General features: G+C 37.2%; 1 protein-coding gene across 1 annotated transcript; it reads left to right on the top strand.

The window, feature by feature from the left end:
* The first annotated feature begins 10,088 nt into the window (after window positions 1-10,088).
* On the top strand, window positions 10,089-15,095 carry LOC112290942 (nuclear pore complex protein NUP54). The gene is made up of 11 exons (XM_024537796.3): window positions 10,089-10,523; window positions 11,251-11,471; window positions 11,775-12,076; window positions 12,290-12,343; window positions 12,515-12,574; window positions 12,746-12,856; window positions 13,466-13,531; window positions 13,774-13,860; window positions 14,170-14,271; window positions 14,363-14,509; window positions 14,781-15,095. The coding sequence occupies exons 1-11, from the start codon at window positions 10,402-10,404 to the stop codon at window positions 14,967-14,969; spliced, it is 1,461 nt and encodes a 486-aa protein (XP_024393564.1). The 5' UTR covers window positions 10,089-10,401; the 3' UTR covers window positions 14,970-15,095.
* The last annotated feature ends 984 nt before the right edge of the window (window positions 15,096-16,079 follow it).

Here is a 16,079-nt window from a genome sequence, read left to right as displayed (position 1 = left end):
CTTACGACATGTATTCAATGGTGTCTAAATTTGCTCTTGTGCATATTGATGGAGTGTTCTTTACTTCACCCTTTGAAATACCAAAATCAAGCAACTTTAAATATACAAATGTCAAATCAAACATCTCTTAGATATCTATTAAATTCACAATAACATTATCAGGATTCAAGTCATGATGTACTACCTTCATATCATATATGTAACACATTTCACTTACAACTTGTAACATAATGTCAATTATAATTGCTACTGGAAGTAAACCTCTTTCTTTCAATATTTTAGATAAGATCATCTTTTCTTGTTCAATAATAATTTCAAACTCTTTTTTTAAAAAAAAAAAACACAACAAAAAAAATAAATGATGTTTCAATGACATAATGTCACGGACACAGAAATATAGACTCGAGATCTAACAAGAAGTTCAGGAAGAACTGACAAGAACTGGATTAATTAGATGAGAACAACACCAGAGAGGTGAGCTAGAGCTCTAAGAGATGTGTTGTCGAGACTGAAGAACTCTTCAACCTTGATTCCAATATATACTTCTATTTAGGAAGCTTCTTAAGTAACTTCTACCAACTAGGAAGCTTCTAGAAGGTTCTAGAGACTTGCTTCTTGAAGGTTCTAGAAACTTATCTCTAGAAGGTTCTAAGGACTATGTCTCTAATATCTTCTACCAACTAAGAAGCTTCTAGAAGGTTCCAGAGACTTGCTTCTAGAAGGTTCTAAAAACTTGTCTCTAGAAGGTTCTAGAAACTTGTCTCTAGAAGGTTCTAAGGATTATGTCCCTAACATCACCCCCTCTTTTAGCTTCGAGGTCTCTGAGAAGCAATGTTGTTTGATCAGTACCAACGCAAGAAAATGAAGATCTGTCGCATAACGTCTGCTATGAACTCCAACTGTTGTTCATGAGGCAAGTGGTTCATTGGCCCTTGAAGCCAACGATAGTGGCCCACTCCTTCAACTTCTGACCAAGCATGAACTTCCGTGTCCTCATTGTGAAATTGTCCTGCAAACACGCCTTCTGGCTGACCATCGTAAGCAGGCTCGGACTCAAATACAATCACTAGTGATAGGTTACTCGATATCCTCCATCGTCGTCATGGTGTAGGCGGTTCTTCATCTCGGGGTTGCCTTCGTGAGCTAGTCGGTTGAGATAATTTGATTGGCATAGTATCTATCTCTTGGCTATCCATATTAGAAGACCAAACTATGGCTACTGAAAAAATTCTATTTTATCTTGGAGAAAATAACTACATCAACTACGAATTTTGGTGTTGCTCTCTCCCTTTCTTATATTCATGGGTGAGTAAGCTTCAGAAGGAAGCTATCATCGAATCGGCTTAGGTTTATGAGGATGTTGTTGATGAAACTCCTATACCTTTTACGACGCATTGGCGAGATTTTCAGCTGGCTTCCACGTTCACTCATTAATGTCGTAGCCGCACCAATGAACAAGATACTCCAACTTGTCCCACCTTCGCTGTGAATCCAATACCTTTTCAACCTCGTATTCTTTGTGGTTCTCGATCTCAATACTAGGTGGCGGACATTGTACTCTTCCGGGAAAAGACGACTCTCGATAAGGCTCTAACAGAGAAACATGAAAGACTGCATGTACCTTCATAGAAGCCGGTAATTCTAGATGATACGCCACTGGATTGATTTGCTTCTGGATGATAAATGGTCCCAATCTTCGATAGTCCAATTTATCACATGGTCGCTTGGTCTTGATATTCCGTCGAAGAAGCCATGCTTTATCTCTAATTTTGAAAGTAGCTGCTTGATTCTAAAATCTATCTACAGACGCCTTATAGGATTCTTGAGCGGATTGTAATTGAAGCTTCAACGTATTTTGAAGCTCTGATAGTTGTTTCGCAAATCCTTCAGCTGTTGGATTGTTATTTGTTGACGGACTCAATAAATCAAGCTTCGGATGATACCCATAGTTGGAAAAGAATGGTGTGTATTGAGTCGACGCATGGAGGGTTTTGTTATATGCAAACTCGGCTAGCGGCAGATATGTGGTCCAATCGCCTTGCTGATAGTTGATGCTACATCGTAAGTATCGTTCCAAGACTTAGTTCACCCGTTCCGTTTGGCCGTCAGTTTGAGGATGAAAAGCCAAAGAAAGCTTGATATCCACCTTCAGTATCTCAAAGAGAGATCTCCAAAACTTTGATACGAACTGGATTCCTCGATCTGATATAATATTATCTGGTAGTCCATGATATCGATACACATTATCGAGAAAGAGCCTTGCTGTGACTTCACTGGACGATGTCTTCTTGCAAGGAACAAAGTGCACCATCTTTGTAAGCCGATCTACCACGACAAAGATGCTGTCAAATGAGTTCGATGATGGAAGGTCCATGATGAAGTCCATGGAAACTGAAGACCATGGTCGACGTAGAATCGGTAATGGCTGTAGGAGTCCATAAGGGTGATGCCGAGGATTCTTGGATCTTGAACAGATGTCGCAGGAGAGGATAAAATCTTTCACATCCTTCCACATTTGGGGCCACCAAAAATCTCGAGAAATAAGCTCCAAGGTCTTGTTGAATCAAAAATATCCCGCACTTGGAAAATCGTGGCGAGATTGAAGAACTCGGAGTCGTGCTGGTCCTTTCGGGATATACAACCGCTCTTCAAAGTATAAAAGATCTCCCTCCACCTTGAATTTGTTGTCATTGGCACACTGCTTGATATCAATGGCTACTGAATCTTTAATGGTCGCGGCACATACCTGATTCAAGAAGTCAGCATCAATTGGCACAATAGTAGCACAAAGCCGAAATTGCTCTGGCTTCAACAATGTCGTACATTGTTGATCAAACGCTGCTTCTCCAGCCTTTGGTACAAGATACGATCTCATCGATAAGGCATCAGATAGTCCTTGCTGCTTTCCAGGTCGATAAGTGATAACAAAATCGAACCTAGATAGCAACATACTCTACCGAGCTTGACGTTGATTTAGAACTCGAGCTGACATGAAATACTCCAAATTCTTCTGATCTGTGTATATGGTCACTGGGTGTGCAGCTCCTTCAAGAAAATGACGCCATTCTTGGAAAGAATCCACTATAGCAAGAAGTTCCTTATCGTGGATCTCATAATTGATTTCAGCAGCAGAGAACTTTCGAAAATAGAATGCAACTAGATGGAGCTTCTTGTCTTCTCCCATTTGTGAAAGTACAACTCCCAAAGGAAAATCCGAAGCATCAGTTTCTAAATAAAAGGCCTTTGTAAAGTCTGGATGTATCAAGATTGGAGCCATAGTAAATGCGATTTTTAGGTCTTGAAATGCCTTCTCCGCTAGAGGTCCCTATTCCAGATTATCCTTGCATGTCAACTGAGTGAGAGGAGCAGCAACTTGAGAGTAATTCTGATGAAGATCTGATAGAAGTTGGTAAAGCTAAGAAAGCATTGTATGTCTCTCACCGTCTTCGGAACCTCCCAAGACACGATTGCTTCCACCTTCTTGGGATCCATCTTCAAGCCTTCCATAGTCACAACCAACCCCAAAAATTCCATCTCTATTTGGTGAAATAAACACTTCTCCAACTTGGCATATAGTCCTCACTCGTGTAGTTTCTCTAAGACCAAACGAACGTGCTTTTCATGCTCTTTCTCATTTTTGGAGAATATCAGAATATCATTCAAATAGATGACAACAAAATCGTCAAGGTACTCTTGGAAAATGTCATTCATCATATGTTGAAAGATCCCTGGAGCATTGGTAAGACCAAAGGGCATGACATTATACTCAAAATGGCCATACCTTGTACGGAACGCTGTCTTCCACTCATCTCCTTCTTTGATTCGTACGAGGTTGTAACCTCCTCTTAGATCAATTTTTGTAAAAATCCTTGCATGTCCAAGTTGTTCTAAGAGACTAGAAATCAAGGGTAACGGGTAACGATTCTTCTTTCTTATCTTGTTGAGGCCTCGATAGTCCACGTACATCCGCAATGAGCCATCTTTCTTCTTCACAAATAAGATGGATGCTCCAGTTGATGATTTTGAATGACGGATGAAGTTTTTGGCTAGATTCTCATCGATATACTTCCGTAACTCTGCCAACTCTGTCCGCGATAGATTGTAGATTGGGCTAAAAGGCGATTGTGCTCCTTCCTGTAAGTCTATGGCGCAATCATATTGTTTGTGTTTCGGTAGCATGTCGGCATTTTTCTTTTGAAACATGTCTTTAAAATCCTTATATTCCTCCGATATACTTGTTGTCGAGATCTTCTTCCCGATAGTTAGAGCCGCATTAATGACAAACAGTGTGCCTTCCTTGGACGATCTTATAAACACTCTTGCTTCAATAAATAAGGATTTCTCTATTCGGGGTTTTCTACTAGGCTTGCTCTTGGGTGGTTTTGTGGGAAAGGTCATCTTCCGCAACTTCCAATCTATGGATGGGTTATACTTTTCCAACCAGGAAAGACCAAGAATAATAGGATTTGATGGGATTCTAATAATATTAAAAATAATATGACTACTATGGCCCTTAAACGTCACTTCTATAGGTTCTGATTCATGGGTGACACTACCAGACAATAAAGGTCGCCTATCTATGACCTCAACGTGAACATGTTTGGATTTTTGTACTAAAGGGATCTTATGATGCTTCGCAAATTCTTCGTCTAAGAAACAAGCAGATGCTCTTGAATCTAATAATTCTAAGGTTCTTAGTTTCTGAGGGCCAATAAGCAAAGGGATTGTAAAACAAAGGGCATGTTGAGCGGAAAGAAAGGAACCTGGTTGTTGTTGCGATATTTCACTGTCCAGCCGCACGGTTCCTATTGGGCTGAGCATCCTCGTTTTCCTGAATAAATGCGCCCTTAGTCTTGACAATACATCGATTTTGCTTCTTGGGACAGTTTTCAACTTTGTGGCCTTCTTCACCGCAATACAAGCATAGACCTTCCTCCATACGCTTCTTTTTTTTCTTTTAGAGTAAGGGATTTGACACGTACTGCATCAATTTGCATGTCTTCTACCTCTGAATGTGAATTCACGCTGCTTGCCGATATAGTTGAGGCATGGCGAATCGTATGTTGTCTTGAACGTTGGTCTTGGCAGCGTTGGAATAGGCGGTTATCACACTTTACAGCTTGGCTAATAGCTTTGTTGAGCGTTTGTGGATCAGGAAGAGTTAACAGCAAATCCTTCACATCGTCCCTTAAATCCCAATAGAATTGACTCATCAACCCTTCTTCGTCCCAATTGATGTCGCATGCTAATTGCTTGAAGTCCGATGCATAGACTGATGTAGAGTGCATCCCTTGTCGTAGTGACCGGATCTTTGTTGTAACCCATCGAACCTTGTCGTATTCACCAAATGCTTCTGCAAACGCCTCCAAAAAGGTTTCAAAGTTGTTTAGTATGGACGATCGTTTCTCAAACAAAAGAGCAAACTATGATAGAGTTTATCCTGTAAGTAAGGTTCCAACAAGCCCAACACGTGACTCCTCCGTTGGATAGCATTCGGGCTGTAAAACTGTTATCAACCTGATTTGGTTGATGAATCCTGAAAACTTGAAACGCGTACCATCAAACTTGTCCGGAAGGCTAACTCGGGGCTCTTTATGTTGTAGAACCAATGGTGCTTGTCGAACATGAGGCAAAGTTGCTTCTCCAAGTGCAGAAGTTTGAGGCTGGTGCAACCTAGATTGTGCCATCCCAAATGCTCCATCATTATGAAGCCTTGCCACAACTCCTTCAATCTCTGCAGTTCTTTGCGATAACATAGCGAAGGCATTCATGATAGCATTCAACTTGGACTCCGAACTTTTCGTCATACTAATGTCTTGGCCTCCGGCCATTCTAAGAGAAGGACAGAAATGACTCTACAAGAAGACAATATTGGTTTAGAGGAGGGTACTCCACAACCTCTAAAATGCCTTAAGAGCTTCAAGAAAAGGGGTAATCCACTCTCTCCAAGAAGAATAAGGCTCCAATATTGTAACAAAAGAAGTATCAGTTTAGAGGAGGGTAATCCGCAACCTCTAAAATGCTAATATACTTCCAAGCAGAGGGGTAATCCACACTCTAACAAAGAAAAAACTAGCTCTGATATCTGAGGTGAATGAAGTCTTGACAAACTGTCACGGACACAGAAATATAGACTCGAGATCTAACAAGAAGTTCAAGAAGAACTGACAAGAACTAGATTAATCAGATGAGAATAACACCAGAGAGGTGAGCTAGAGCTCTAAGAGATGTGTTGTCGAGACTGTAGAACTCTTTCGCCTCGATTCCAATATATACTTCTATTTAGGAAGCTTCTCAAGCAACTTCTACCAACTAGAAAGCTTCTAAAAGGTTCCAGAGACTTGCTTCTAGAAGGTTCTAGAAACTTGTCTCTAGAAGGTTCTAAGGATTATGTCCCTAATACATAATCCATTTAAAATGCCAACTTCTTTTAAAAAAGATATTATTTCAATTCTTGATAATTATTATAAATAGGAATAACTTTTGTTGCATTCACTAAATTCACCTATTTAGTTGGATATACCCACACTTGATTATTTTCATATAATAAAACATGTGGTCTTTCATATTTAGGATGATAATACTTATCAAAGTAAATAATAATATCTAATTTTTTTCCTTGAGTCTTTTGAATACCCCTTATCTATCCTATAAGATAATATATTAATTCAACATCTTCACTTATACATAGTTGTTGTAATATAATTCCATCAATTCTCTCATACAAAGAAAAATAAGTCTTGATCAACTTCACCAATGTATATTGGAAAAAATGTGGTTTGCTTTTTAGTTTTAACAATCTCTTAACTTCAATCAATGTAATGATATTGAAAGATGTTACAAGTGGTATCAAACCAACAATTGAAGTCTATAAGAAATTCTCTAAAGGCTTCTTTATTATTAATTTGTATTATTACAATCTTCAACCAATCATCTTGGTAATACTCTTTAATCAAGGCTTCTCCTTTATGTACAATTTGAAACAAATATTTTTCAGCTCTTTCAAACACATTTATACAAAAATCACCAATAATGATTTGAATTTTTAAAAAATCTCTTGAATTTTTTTTAATAAATTTATAATTTTATTTTTAATAGTTTAAAATAGTTTTTATATTTTTTTAGAATTTATATTTTATTATTTCTTTAGGCTTCATTTATTATACATATTTTTTAAAGGTTAATTTATAATTTTTTTATGTTTCTTTTGTAAATTTTTAAAGACTTCTTTAGGATTTTATTAATGATTAATTAATATTTAAAAGATTTAATTAGAATTGTTTCAGGATTCTATAACAGTTTTTAGGACCTTATTGTTGCAAATTCCATTTATCTTCTATAGCCAGGTACCCTATGCATTCTCAAGCAAACCTTACAATATATGACAACATGAAGTTTAGAAATTAGTAGCATGGATTAATAATTCCTAGAATATCCACAAGATGTCCCTAAGCAACCACCTGATTTTAATTCTAAATTATATTAATTCTTAAAAGTGATTTTAGAAAAAATCATGAAATATGTAATTGGCATGTATTATCAATATAATAGTATTCTACTCGCATTAATAATAATATCCTACTTACATTAATAATAGTATACTAATAATCTATAATTTTATCAAAATACTCACAATAGAATAAAAACTTTTAAATATAATAAACTTATAGACTTTTAATTAAAAAAAAAAAACATATTATAGTCAATTATTAATAATATGAAAAATTTAAAAATATGATTGTAAGAAATGCAAAAGAAAAAATACCTCAAGAGCTTTGATGAGTTATTCTAATATGAATTCTATAAGCAATTCAATTCCTCCAAAAAAAAACTCTTAGTTAGGACTTTCAATATATATATTTATTTTATACTAAATTGCTCAATAGATTTAATCAATATTAATATATTTCTTGTATATAATACAAAATAAACAATTTCTTTGTAATTAAATGATCTAAAGACCTCACCATGTAATATAAAGAAGATGGTTCAATAGATGCAAATAAATGCTACTATCATTATCATCTTCTTTTATAACATCCTTGTAGCATAAATGAATTGTTACTCAAATATTTTAAAAACTCTTCACAATTTAGTTCTATTTTCATGCATCAAAGCAAAAAAAAAAACTAAAAAAATCAAAATTAAATGTACTTAAGGTTATTTTATCTGATTTGTTGAAAAAAATTAATGCATATCAATGCACAACAATATCCAAAGCATTACAATCTTTGATATACAACTTATTAATTTTTTTATTTCAATTAGTGTAGTATATTGTAAACAACCTTGTAACAACATCCGACCATGAAAAAAAGATGTCAACAACTTTGACTTGATTCTGGATGTTTGAACACTACATGTAGATTGTTGCACTTTGATGCAGTATTTGTAGAGCACTTTGTATTAGAGCTATGATACAAGACAAAGGTGATCTACTACTATCTATGGAGTTCACGGTATGTGACTGGACTTGCTTATTTAAGGCTACTTTGTTTCAAGAGTAATATTTTTGTTATAGTTTTCATGTTGGTTGAATATAGTTGTGCTTGTTATTCTCTTTAGAATAAATAAAAGACAAATTCACGTATACTTAATATTCAAATTTTCTATTGAATATTACATTATAATATAGAATCTTAAAATTAAGAGATGCAAGTTGAATTTATGACAATACAAATTTATTGGCCAATTTAAGTGTTGGGTTTTTTGTTTTTACTTTTTAATATTGTAGTTGAACAAAAAAAAATTCATATTTTCATGGCAATGGACAAACATAAGGTAATTTACAAAACAAAGATTCAAACACAAATAGAATAGAAGTTTATTTAAGGTGATTTAATGTGGTGACATTACTTTGTACAACAATGAATATATCCACAAAGTAAAGAATGACTTTAGTTATTGTGCAAAGCATACAAAATAAACTAATATTAAATATAATTAAAAAGATTAGTTAAATGGTTCAAGTACCTATAATAAAAAATATGTATACATTTTGTAAATCTAGAAATAAGATTCTTCTTTGTAGCTATAGAAATTCATATATATATTCATATATATATATATATATTCATATATATATAAATTCATATATAATATGAAAAATTAGGTAGCATATTGCTTGAAGTGTACAAATAAAAATTAGAGATATTCTTGAAAAGATATTTTATTACTTAGATTTGCAATTTTATTGGAATAAATAGTCACATAAAAAGTAACAATGCTATACTATAAGAGGAATAAGGAAGTATCATTTGGCAAGATAAATAATTAAGAACAAAGGCGGATTAATACAAAGGAATAATCTTAAAATTAAAAAGTTAAGACATTTGTAAGCAAAATAATAAAAAATTGAGAAATTGAAAAGCTTAAAATATTTAAAATTTAATTTTCTTAAGGAGATTTCATATTACATCAAGTTCATGACATTCAAATAATTCGTATTTCATAAAAATACAAATAACATAGTCATTACATCATAAATTAAGGTTAAAATTGTTAGAATGAAATAATATATAATTTTTTTCAAAGAAATAATATAATTTACTCAATTATTTCAAAATATAAAGATTATTTTAATATCCATTTTTTTTTTTCAAAATTAGACAAACAAAACCTATTTTCTCAAAATAGATTTTTTTTTTCTTAATTGCTATACTAACGGTTATGACTTATTTACATAAATTAATTTCAACGTCACATCCCATGAAAAAGTTTTAAGAATCTTGACACCTGATTTCAAATGTTCAAAAACTGATAGTATACAAAAAGAAAACTTTCCCAATCCACATTCATACACACAAAGAATCATTTTGTCACCCGAACAAAAAAAAAAAAAAAAAAAAAAAAAATATTCGTGGGAGAATGTAACATATTTTTCAAGAAATATTTAGCATAAAGAAAGCAATATCTTTCAAATTTGGCGAACTAATTTATGATTACCGTAAGATTCGCAATCCTGAGCAACGGGACAGTATATCCATCCCCGTCGGGATCGCACGGGAACTCTCGTTCCCTTGCTTGCATGCTTGCGTTCCCGAGGGGAATGGGATGGGGGTCTGTGGCGGTGTGCGCTGCGGAGCCCGCGTGGTGAAGCTGTGGCGGACTTTGCCATGCGGGGCGTGGTGACCCCGCGCGCAAGCCCAACGATCGACGCACGCGTGGACGCCCTCATTTTTGTGAATCCCACGACCAGTAGCTGTTGCTACAATCCCGTGAAATCAAAATACTCTCTCTGGCTTTGTTACAGCATCATGCCTCACCCATGGGTTTAAACCCTAAACCTCTGTAAGGCATTGCCGAGGTCATTCATGCTGGTTTGAATCCTGGTTTATTGTCAGGAAGAGGAGGAAGTAGTAGCTCTGTCGTCACTACGCGAGGGGGGAAAGGCCGTGAGCGATGTCATTGTTTGGCACCCCGGCGCAGTCCAGTGGGGCGGCCATGGGGTCGACGCCGTTTGGAGCTGGTGGTGGAGGTCTGTTCTCTACGCCATCCTCCGCTGCAGCGCAGACTTCCACCGGGTAGTCTTTTTGGGCTCTTCTCTGTGATTTCCGGTTGTTTGGGTTTGGAGTTTGTGGCTTCTGGGACTCTGAGTTTTCGCAGTCTCTGAAAGCGGGAATTGCGCTTCTGGGTACCTATTTTGGGAGGCCGAAGCAGAGCATTGCTCAAGAATATTGTGGTGTCACCTGGAGGGTGTTTTCAGACTTGACCAACTGGTTGTGTCTCCGAAGCTGTAAACGTGAGCAGAAAATATTGCATGAATTTTGCCGCTGTAGTCATTGGTAGGAACCAGTTAACATGCGAACCCTTTCATTCAATGCCCGATGTTGGCATCGATAAGTATCTGAACCTTTGAATCTTGAATAGCCAGTTCAAGTGTTCGACCGCCGGTATAAGTTGTCGGGTCGTAGGACAGTTCACTTCAAATCTATTTCAATTGTCAATAGTTTTGTTTTGCCACATATTCCAGGCGTCAATCAGTCATGAGAATGACGTGTAATTATTTTATAGGAGATTAGGAACTCCCAAATCAAACCCGAACGTAAGTTACCGGTGTTGTCTGACCTGGTTCGGAGACGAGAGGTGTAGGAGCTCTTGGGCGCACGGTTTTAGGATACTGTACTGCTGTTGCGGAAAAATTGAACATTTTGTACGTGCACAAGTATCACCAACTTTACATTATTCATGGAACTTCAATGAGCTATCGTGTGGGTCAACCGTTTGACATTGAGCTCTGTTGTCACTCAGGTCGGTTTTTGGAGGTGGAGGGGGTTTGTTCGGATCATCGACACCTGCGTTTGGTGGAGGTCTCTTCGGCAGTACTACTCCTTCGACCCCTGCGTTTGGTGCAAGTAGTGGTGGAGGTCTCTTCGGCAGTACTACTCCTTCGACCCCTGCATTTGGTGCAAGTAGCGGTGGAGGTCTATTTGGGAGTTCTACTCCTTCCATCCCTGCATTTGGAGCATCAGGTACGACCCTACCTTGTCATTCTGAATACATCTTTGTCTGGCTAAGTCATGTATCCTGTCTTTGGTGAAATTGGGATCGCAATGCAGTCCAGTTCATCTCCCTGGTTACAACCTCAATAATACACTTCAGCAGTACTCTCCATTGTGTTTGAAGGCTCCCTCGACCACACTTTGTTGGATTTGAGTTGGATGAAGTGATATACTCTGTTGCATTCATCAATACTTTGCGTAAAACTTAGAATTTCGATTTGTTGAGTTGTTGCAGTTTTTATCCCGCAGACTGAAGATTGATATGATCCTCAGGTCAGCAACAGGGAACGTCTTTGTTCGGACAATCTCCATCGCCTTTCGGGCAGCCTCAGTCGACACCAGCCTTTGGACAAACATCTGCATTTGGACAAGCTGGACAGAGCCCCTTGTTTGGAGGACAGCAACAGCAAGCATCACCGTTCAACCAGGCTTCAGGTGGATTGTTTGGCCAGCAGCAATCAAATATGTTTCAATCCCAACCATCACAGCAAACGAACATGTTCAATAGTAGTATAAGTACTCAGATGGCTCCAGTAGCGCCAGTAGTTGCGACCTTGCCTGACAGAGAAATTCAGGTGAGTGTTCTTGAAATACTGTTTTCCATTTCTCTTTGTTCATGTTACCTTTTTATGTTAAAAGTTTTGTTTGGTTTTGTTTTGTTTTTTTGTTTTTTGCTTTTTTGCATTGATTTATTTGACTGGTGTAGGAACTAATGCTTTCTTTGCTTGTGTTTTTTTTAATTTCATTTCTTTCCTTTTTTTTTGGGGGGGGGGGGGTTGACTTTACAGGCCATTGTCGATGCTTACAGGGACGACATAGGGAATCCTCAAAAGGGTTTTAAGGTTTGTGCATTTACTTCATGCGCATTGCATGTAGTGTAATAGCCGCAGGCTGTCATTCTTTCGAATAGTAATGATATCTTTGGTGGTCTTTATGAAATTTTATTGCCAACAACAGCCAGAGCATTAACTGATGTCATGTGGTTTTGCACATATTGTTTTTGGCTGATACAGTATTTGCTGCTCAGCATTACTGATCCGGCAGCACGCTTCAAACCTGTTGGAGTATCAGATGTAAGAATTATGTCTGACAGATTACCGTTCGATTTGTATTCATTTAACGTAAATTTTTCTTGATTCTTTTGCCTTGTGGACGATTCATTGACTCTGTGCGTCTATGCTGGCATTTTACTTAATGACATGAAATGCAATGGAGATTTATCGTGGATGTGGTAACTTATGTAGATTCTGTGGGCAGAAGCGATGAACAAATTAGAAGGTTTGGACAGCATGGACAGAGAACGATTGTGGCCGGAATTGGTGCATGGCTTCAAAGATCTTTCAAGACGTATGAAGGTATGTGTAAACTTCTAAACCTCATCTTCTAAGATCATGGTTAATTTAACTCACTTCACTTTAGACGTTCCTAGATGATTATGGGTAAAAACCTGCTTTGTTCTCGTAACGTGTAAATGTACGTGAAGCGCAGGATTAGTAGTAGCATTGAAGCTCATTTCGCCTGTGGATCTTTTGAGTTCTCTTTCATTGTACCCTCAAGAATTTTTTGTTGCAATGATTGGTAAACTCACAGGCAAACTCTTACCTGAACCTTGGTGCAATAATGATGACATTTTTACACTGGGAAAAGCTTGGTGTAAACTTTTCACTTGTTTTGTATTGAATTCATCATATCCAGCAACTGTGATAATGCTTTCTATATATAAAAATGACTCAACGCTATTATGTTTTTTTATGCGTATTCCTACATGAAACGTTAATCTGGTTATCACTTGACATTGCTAGCTTGAGGTTTTAGAAATTTCGAACCAATTTCAACCTTCAGAATTTCCTATAAATTTCAGTTATAGTGTCGGCGGCTTCTCTGCGAGAGGTTTTTGTTTGTTGGAGTACCATGGAGATACTAGGAATCAATATCAACCTAGTAATTTCGTCATCACGTTGCAGCTCCAGGATGAGGCAATGACAGCTGATGTACAACGCCTTCAAGCAACAGAGTCTAATGTTAAACTCGTGAGTTACCTTGCCACCTGGAAATTATATTTGTAGTGAGATTATTTCTACGTTATCAACAAATGCTTTTGAACGATAGTTTGAGCTTTTAAGTTTTAGTTTGGTTAACAGTGTGCGTCTGTTTTTTTTGAAGTTCTCGTTGATTATTGGTGAACCAGAACAGTGTAAGTTAGTCTCACATGGTACTGTCAGGTATTGTGCTCTTTTGTCTTATCAACCGTCTTGTTGGTGGCTTTCTACAGCTCCATCGCCATTTTGAAACAGATACTCTACCTTGGATCCAGCGGCTTCGTCAAAAAGAGCAGGAGTTGCAACGGCGCCTACTTAAGGCAGTCCTTTCTCTTCATATGGTTTTTGAATTTGAGTACTTGTAGTGAATCCCTTTTCTATGTTTTCGAGTAAGATGTTAAATTTTATTTGTTTATGACTGTTACACTACAGGAACTACTCCAAATGAGTCAAATGATAGACTCGATGGTCATATTTAATTAAGAAATTAGTGAGTTTGGGCTGCACACTCTTGATTTGATTGAGCAGAAAACTGCGGAGCTGCAATCCTATAAGTTTTTCTGGTTGTTACATTTCAAGTATTCTTTGCCCTGCAAGTTTTTGATGCAGTTTGACTTTTGCATGTTCAGATCATGAGAATGGTTGAAGCTCTGGAAGGCAAAGGTTTACATATGGCACTGACTCGAGGAGAGGCCAAGTTGGGTGATCACTTGAGGGGACTAACTCAACAGGTAATTGTGAAGATTGAAGGTTTTTCCTACTCTTTTTATAGCTATTATTGCGTAGAAAACTAAGCTTGGGGGACTTTTATTTTGAGTGCAGCTTCAAGGAGCGAATGCAGTTTTGCCCCGAAGAGTGGAATCACTGCTTTCTGTATCGCGTATGCAAGTTGGTTTGGGAGGTGGATCACAATCGGTGCTTTTAGGCCCTGGAAAGATTGATAATCAAAGCCTCACTGAGATGCACAAGGTATGACTTTATTTGACTCTCATATCTATGTTTAGCAAACTGATATCTCTTGGACTGCCTGCATCACTCGTCGGATAGTTGTGCAATTAGAATGTATTGTCGTTGACCATATAGGTGAATCTGAATGTGATCTAAAAATTGGTGATAGCATCTTTCATCTATTTCTTTTTTTTTGCTGTGAAGGCGATTGCCCTTCAATTATGCACGATCCATGTTTGCAATCTTAACGTCGTGACTTACAAAGGAATTTGGTTACTTTGCCCATTTTCAGGTACTGCAGCAGCAAACAGAAGCAATTTCACGTCTTGCCACTGTTTTGAAACGAGACATGAGAGACATAGACATCATTCATACAGAAGATACAGAAATGGTTGACGGGCATGCATTCAATGATAACGGAAAATTTTATGGGAGTCAAGCTGTGGTAGGGTATGCGCGAAAATTTCATTCAGGATTTTGAGAGGTCGCAGTTATAAAAATTCTCTTTAACCTGGTTACCATCAGTTTAAATGCCATCAGTTTTTCGCCATGTTGACTTGATTAATCTAGCAAACAATAAAAGAAAAAGAAAAAGAATATATATATATATATATATATATGTGTGTGTCTTTGTTTGTTTTGTTTGTTACTGGCGACTTCTACCTCTTATAATCAAATTGGGTTTTATGTATAGTAATCCAACTCTGGGTACCTGTACTCTTGTGACCGTCATGTATCATGTTTTCGGCATGTGCATAGTACACTATATTTTCTGTGCAATCGTATAAACTGTGTCCCGTTTATCATTGGCCCCGTGGTAGTCAACTAACAAAGTTTCACCTCTTTTACACATACCGTATTCTTGAGCACTATTCAATTCACAACGATATTCGCACAATTCAATTGCACTGCCCTTCACCTACCTAGATGTGGGTACATACTCACCTAACTAGAATTCAGCCTCAAAATGTGGCATCTCACACAAAGAACCTCAACCGTTTCAATCTCATGGATGCCCTCTTCTTCAACCTACCATGTCAAAGCTCTCCTACATCATCCACTACCCTACACTCATGGATGCCCTCTTCTTCAACCTACCATGTCAAAGCTCTCCTACATCATCCACTACCCTACACTCATGGATGCCCTCTTCTTCAACCTACCATGTCAAAGCTCTCCTACATCATCCACTACCCTACACTCATGGATGCCCTCTTCTTCAACCTACCATGTCAAAGCTCTCCTACATCATCCACTACCCTACACTCATGGATGCTCTCTTCTTCAACCTACCATGTCAAAGCTCTCCTACATCATCCACTACCCTACACTGTATGCTTGAGTATCTCACTGAGAAGTGATTTTGTGTAAAATAAACCAACACATTACATCTAAAGTTCATCATTGTAGAACATTCTTTAGATATATATATATATATATATATTCCCCATAGCACCAGATCAAGCATGGTGGTTGATCACATTTCTTTTCATTTACTTCTTGTCATTTCCACTAAAGATATGAATATGCATCCTTAATTCTTGCATTAGTTCAAGAAGTCCTGATCAACCTTTAAAAGAAACAAACTCTG

This window comes from Physcomitrium patens, chromosome 14, assembly GCF_059467195.1.
Source record: "Physcomitrium patens ecotype Gransden chromosome 14, ASM5946719v1, whole genome shotgun sequence".
Classification (NCBI taxonomy): Eukaryota; Viridiplantae; Streptophyta; class Bryopsida; order Funariales; family Funariaceae; genus Physcomitrium; species Physcomitrium patens.
Note: the sequence above shows the minus strand (reverse complement) of the source record. Positions and strands in the feature narration are given on the sequence as shown.

What these genes read in the sequence shown, in the direction of transcription:
- LOC112290942 (XM_024537796.3), top strand. Translation starts at nt 10,402, where the DNA reads ATGTCATTGTTTGGCACCCCGGCGCAGTCCAGTGGGGCGGCCATGGGG. An exon ending in CAGAGTCTAATGTTAAACTC is followed by an intron (nt 13,532 to 13,773) that starts GTGAGTTACCTT and finishes GGCTTTCTACAG; the next exon opens with CTCCATCGCCATTTTGAAAC. An exon ending in TGAGGGGACTAACTCAACAG is followed by an intron (nt 14,272 to 14,362) that starts GTAATTGTGAAG and finishes TTTTGAGTGCAG; the next exon opens with CTTCAAGGAGCGAATGCAGT.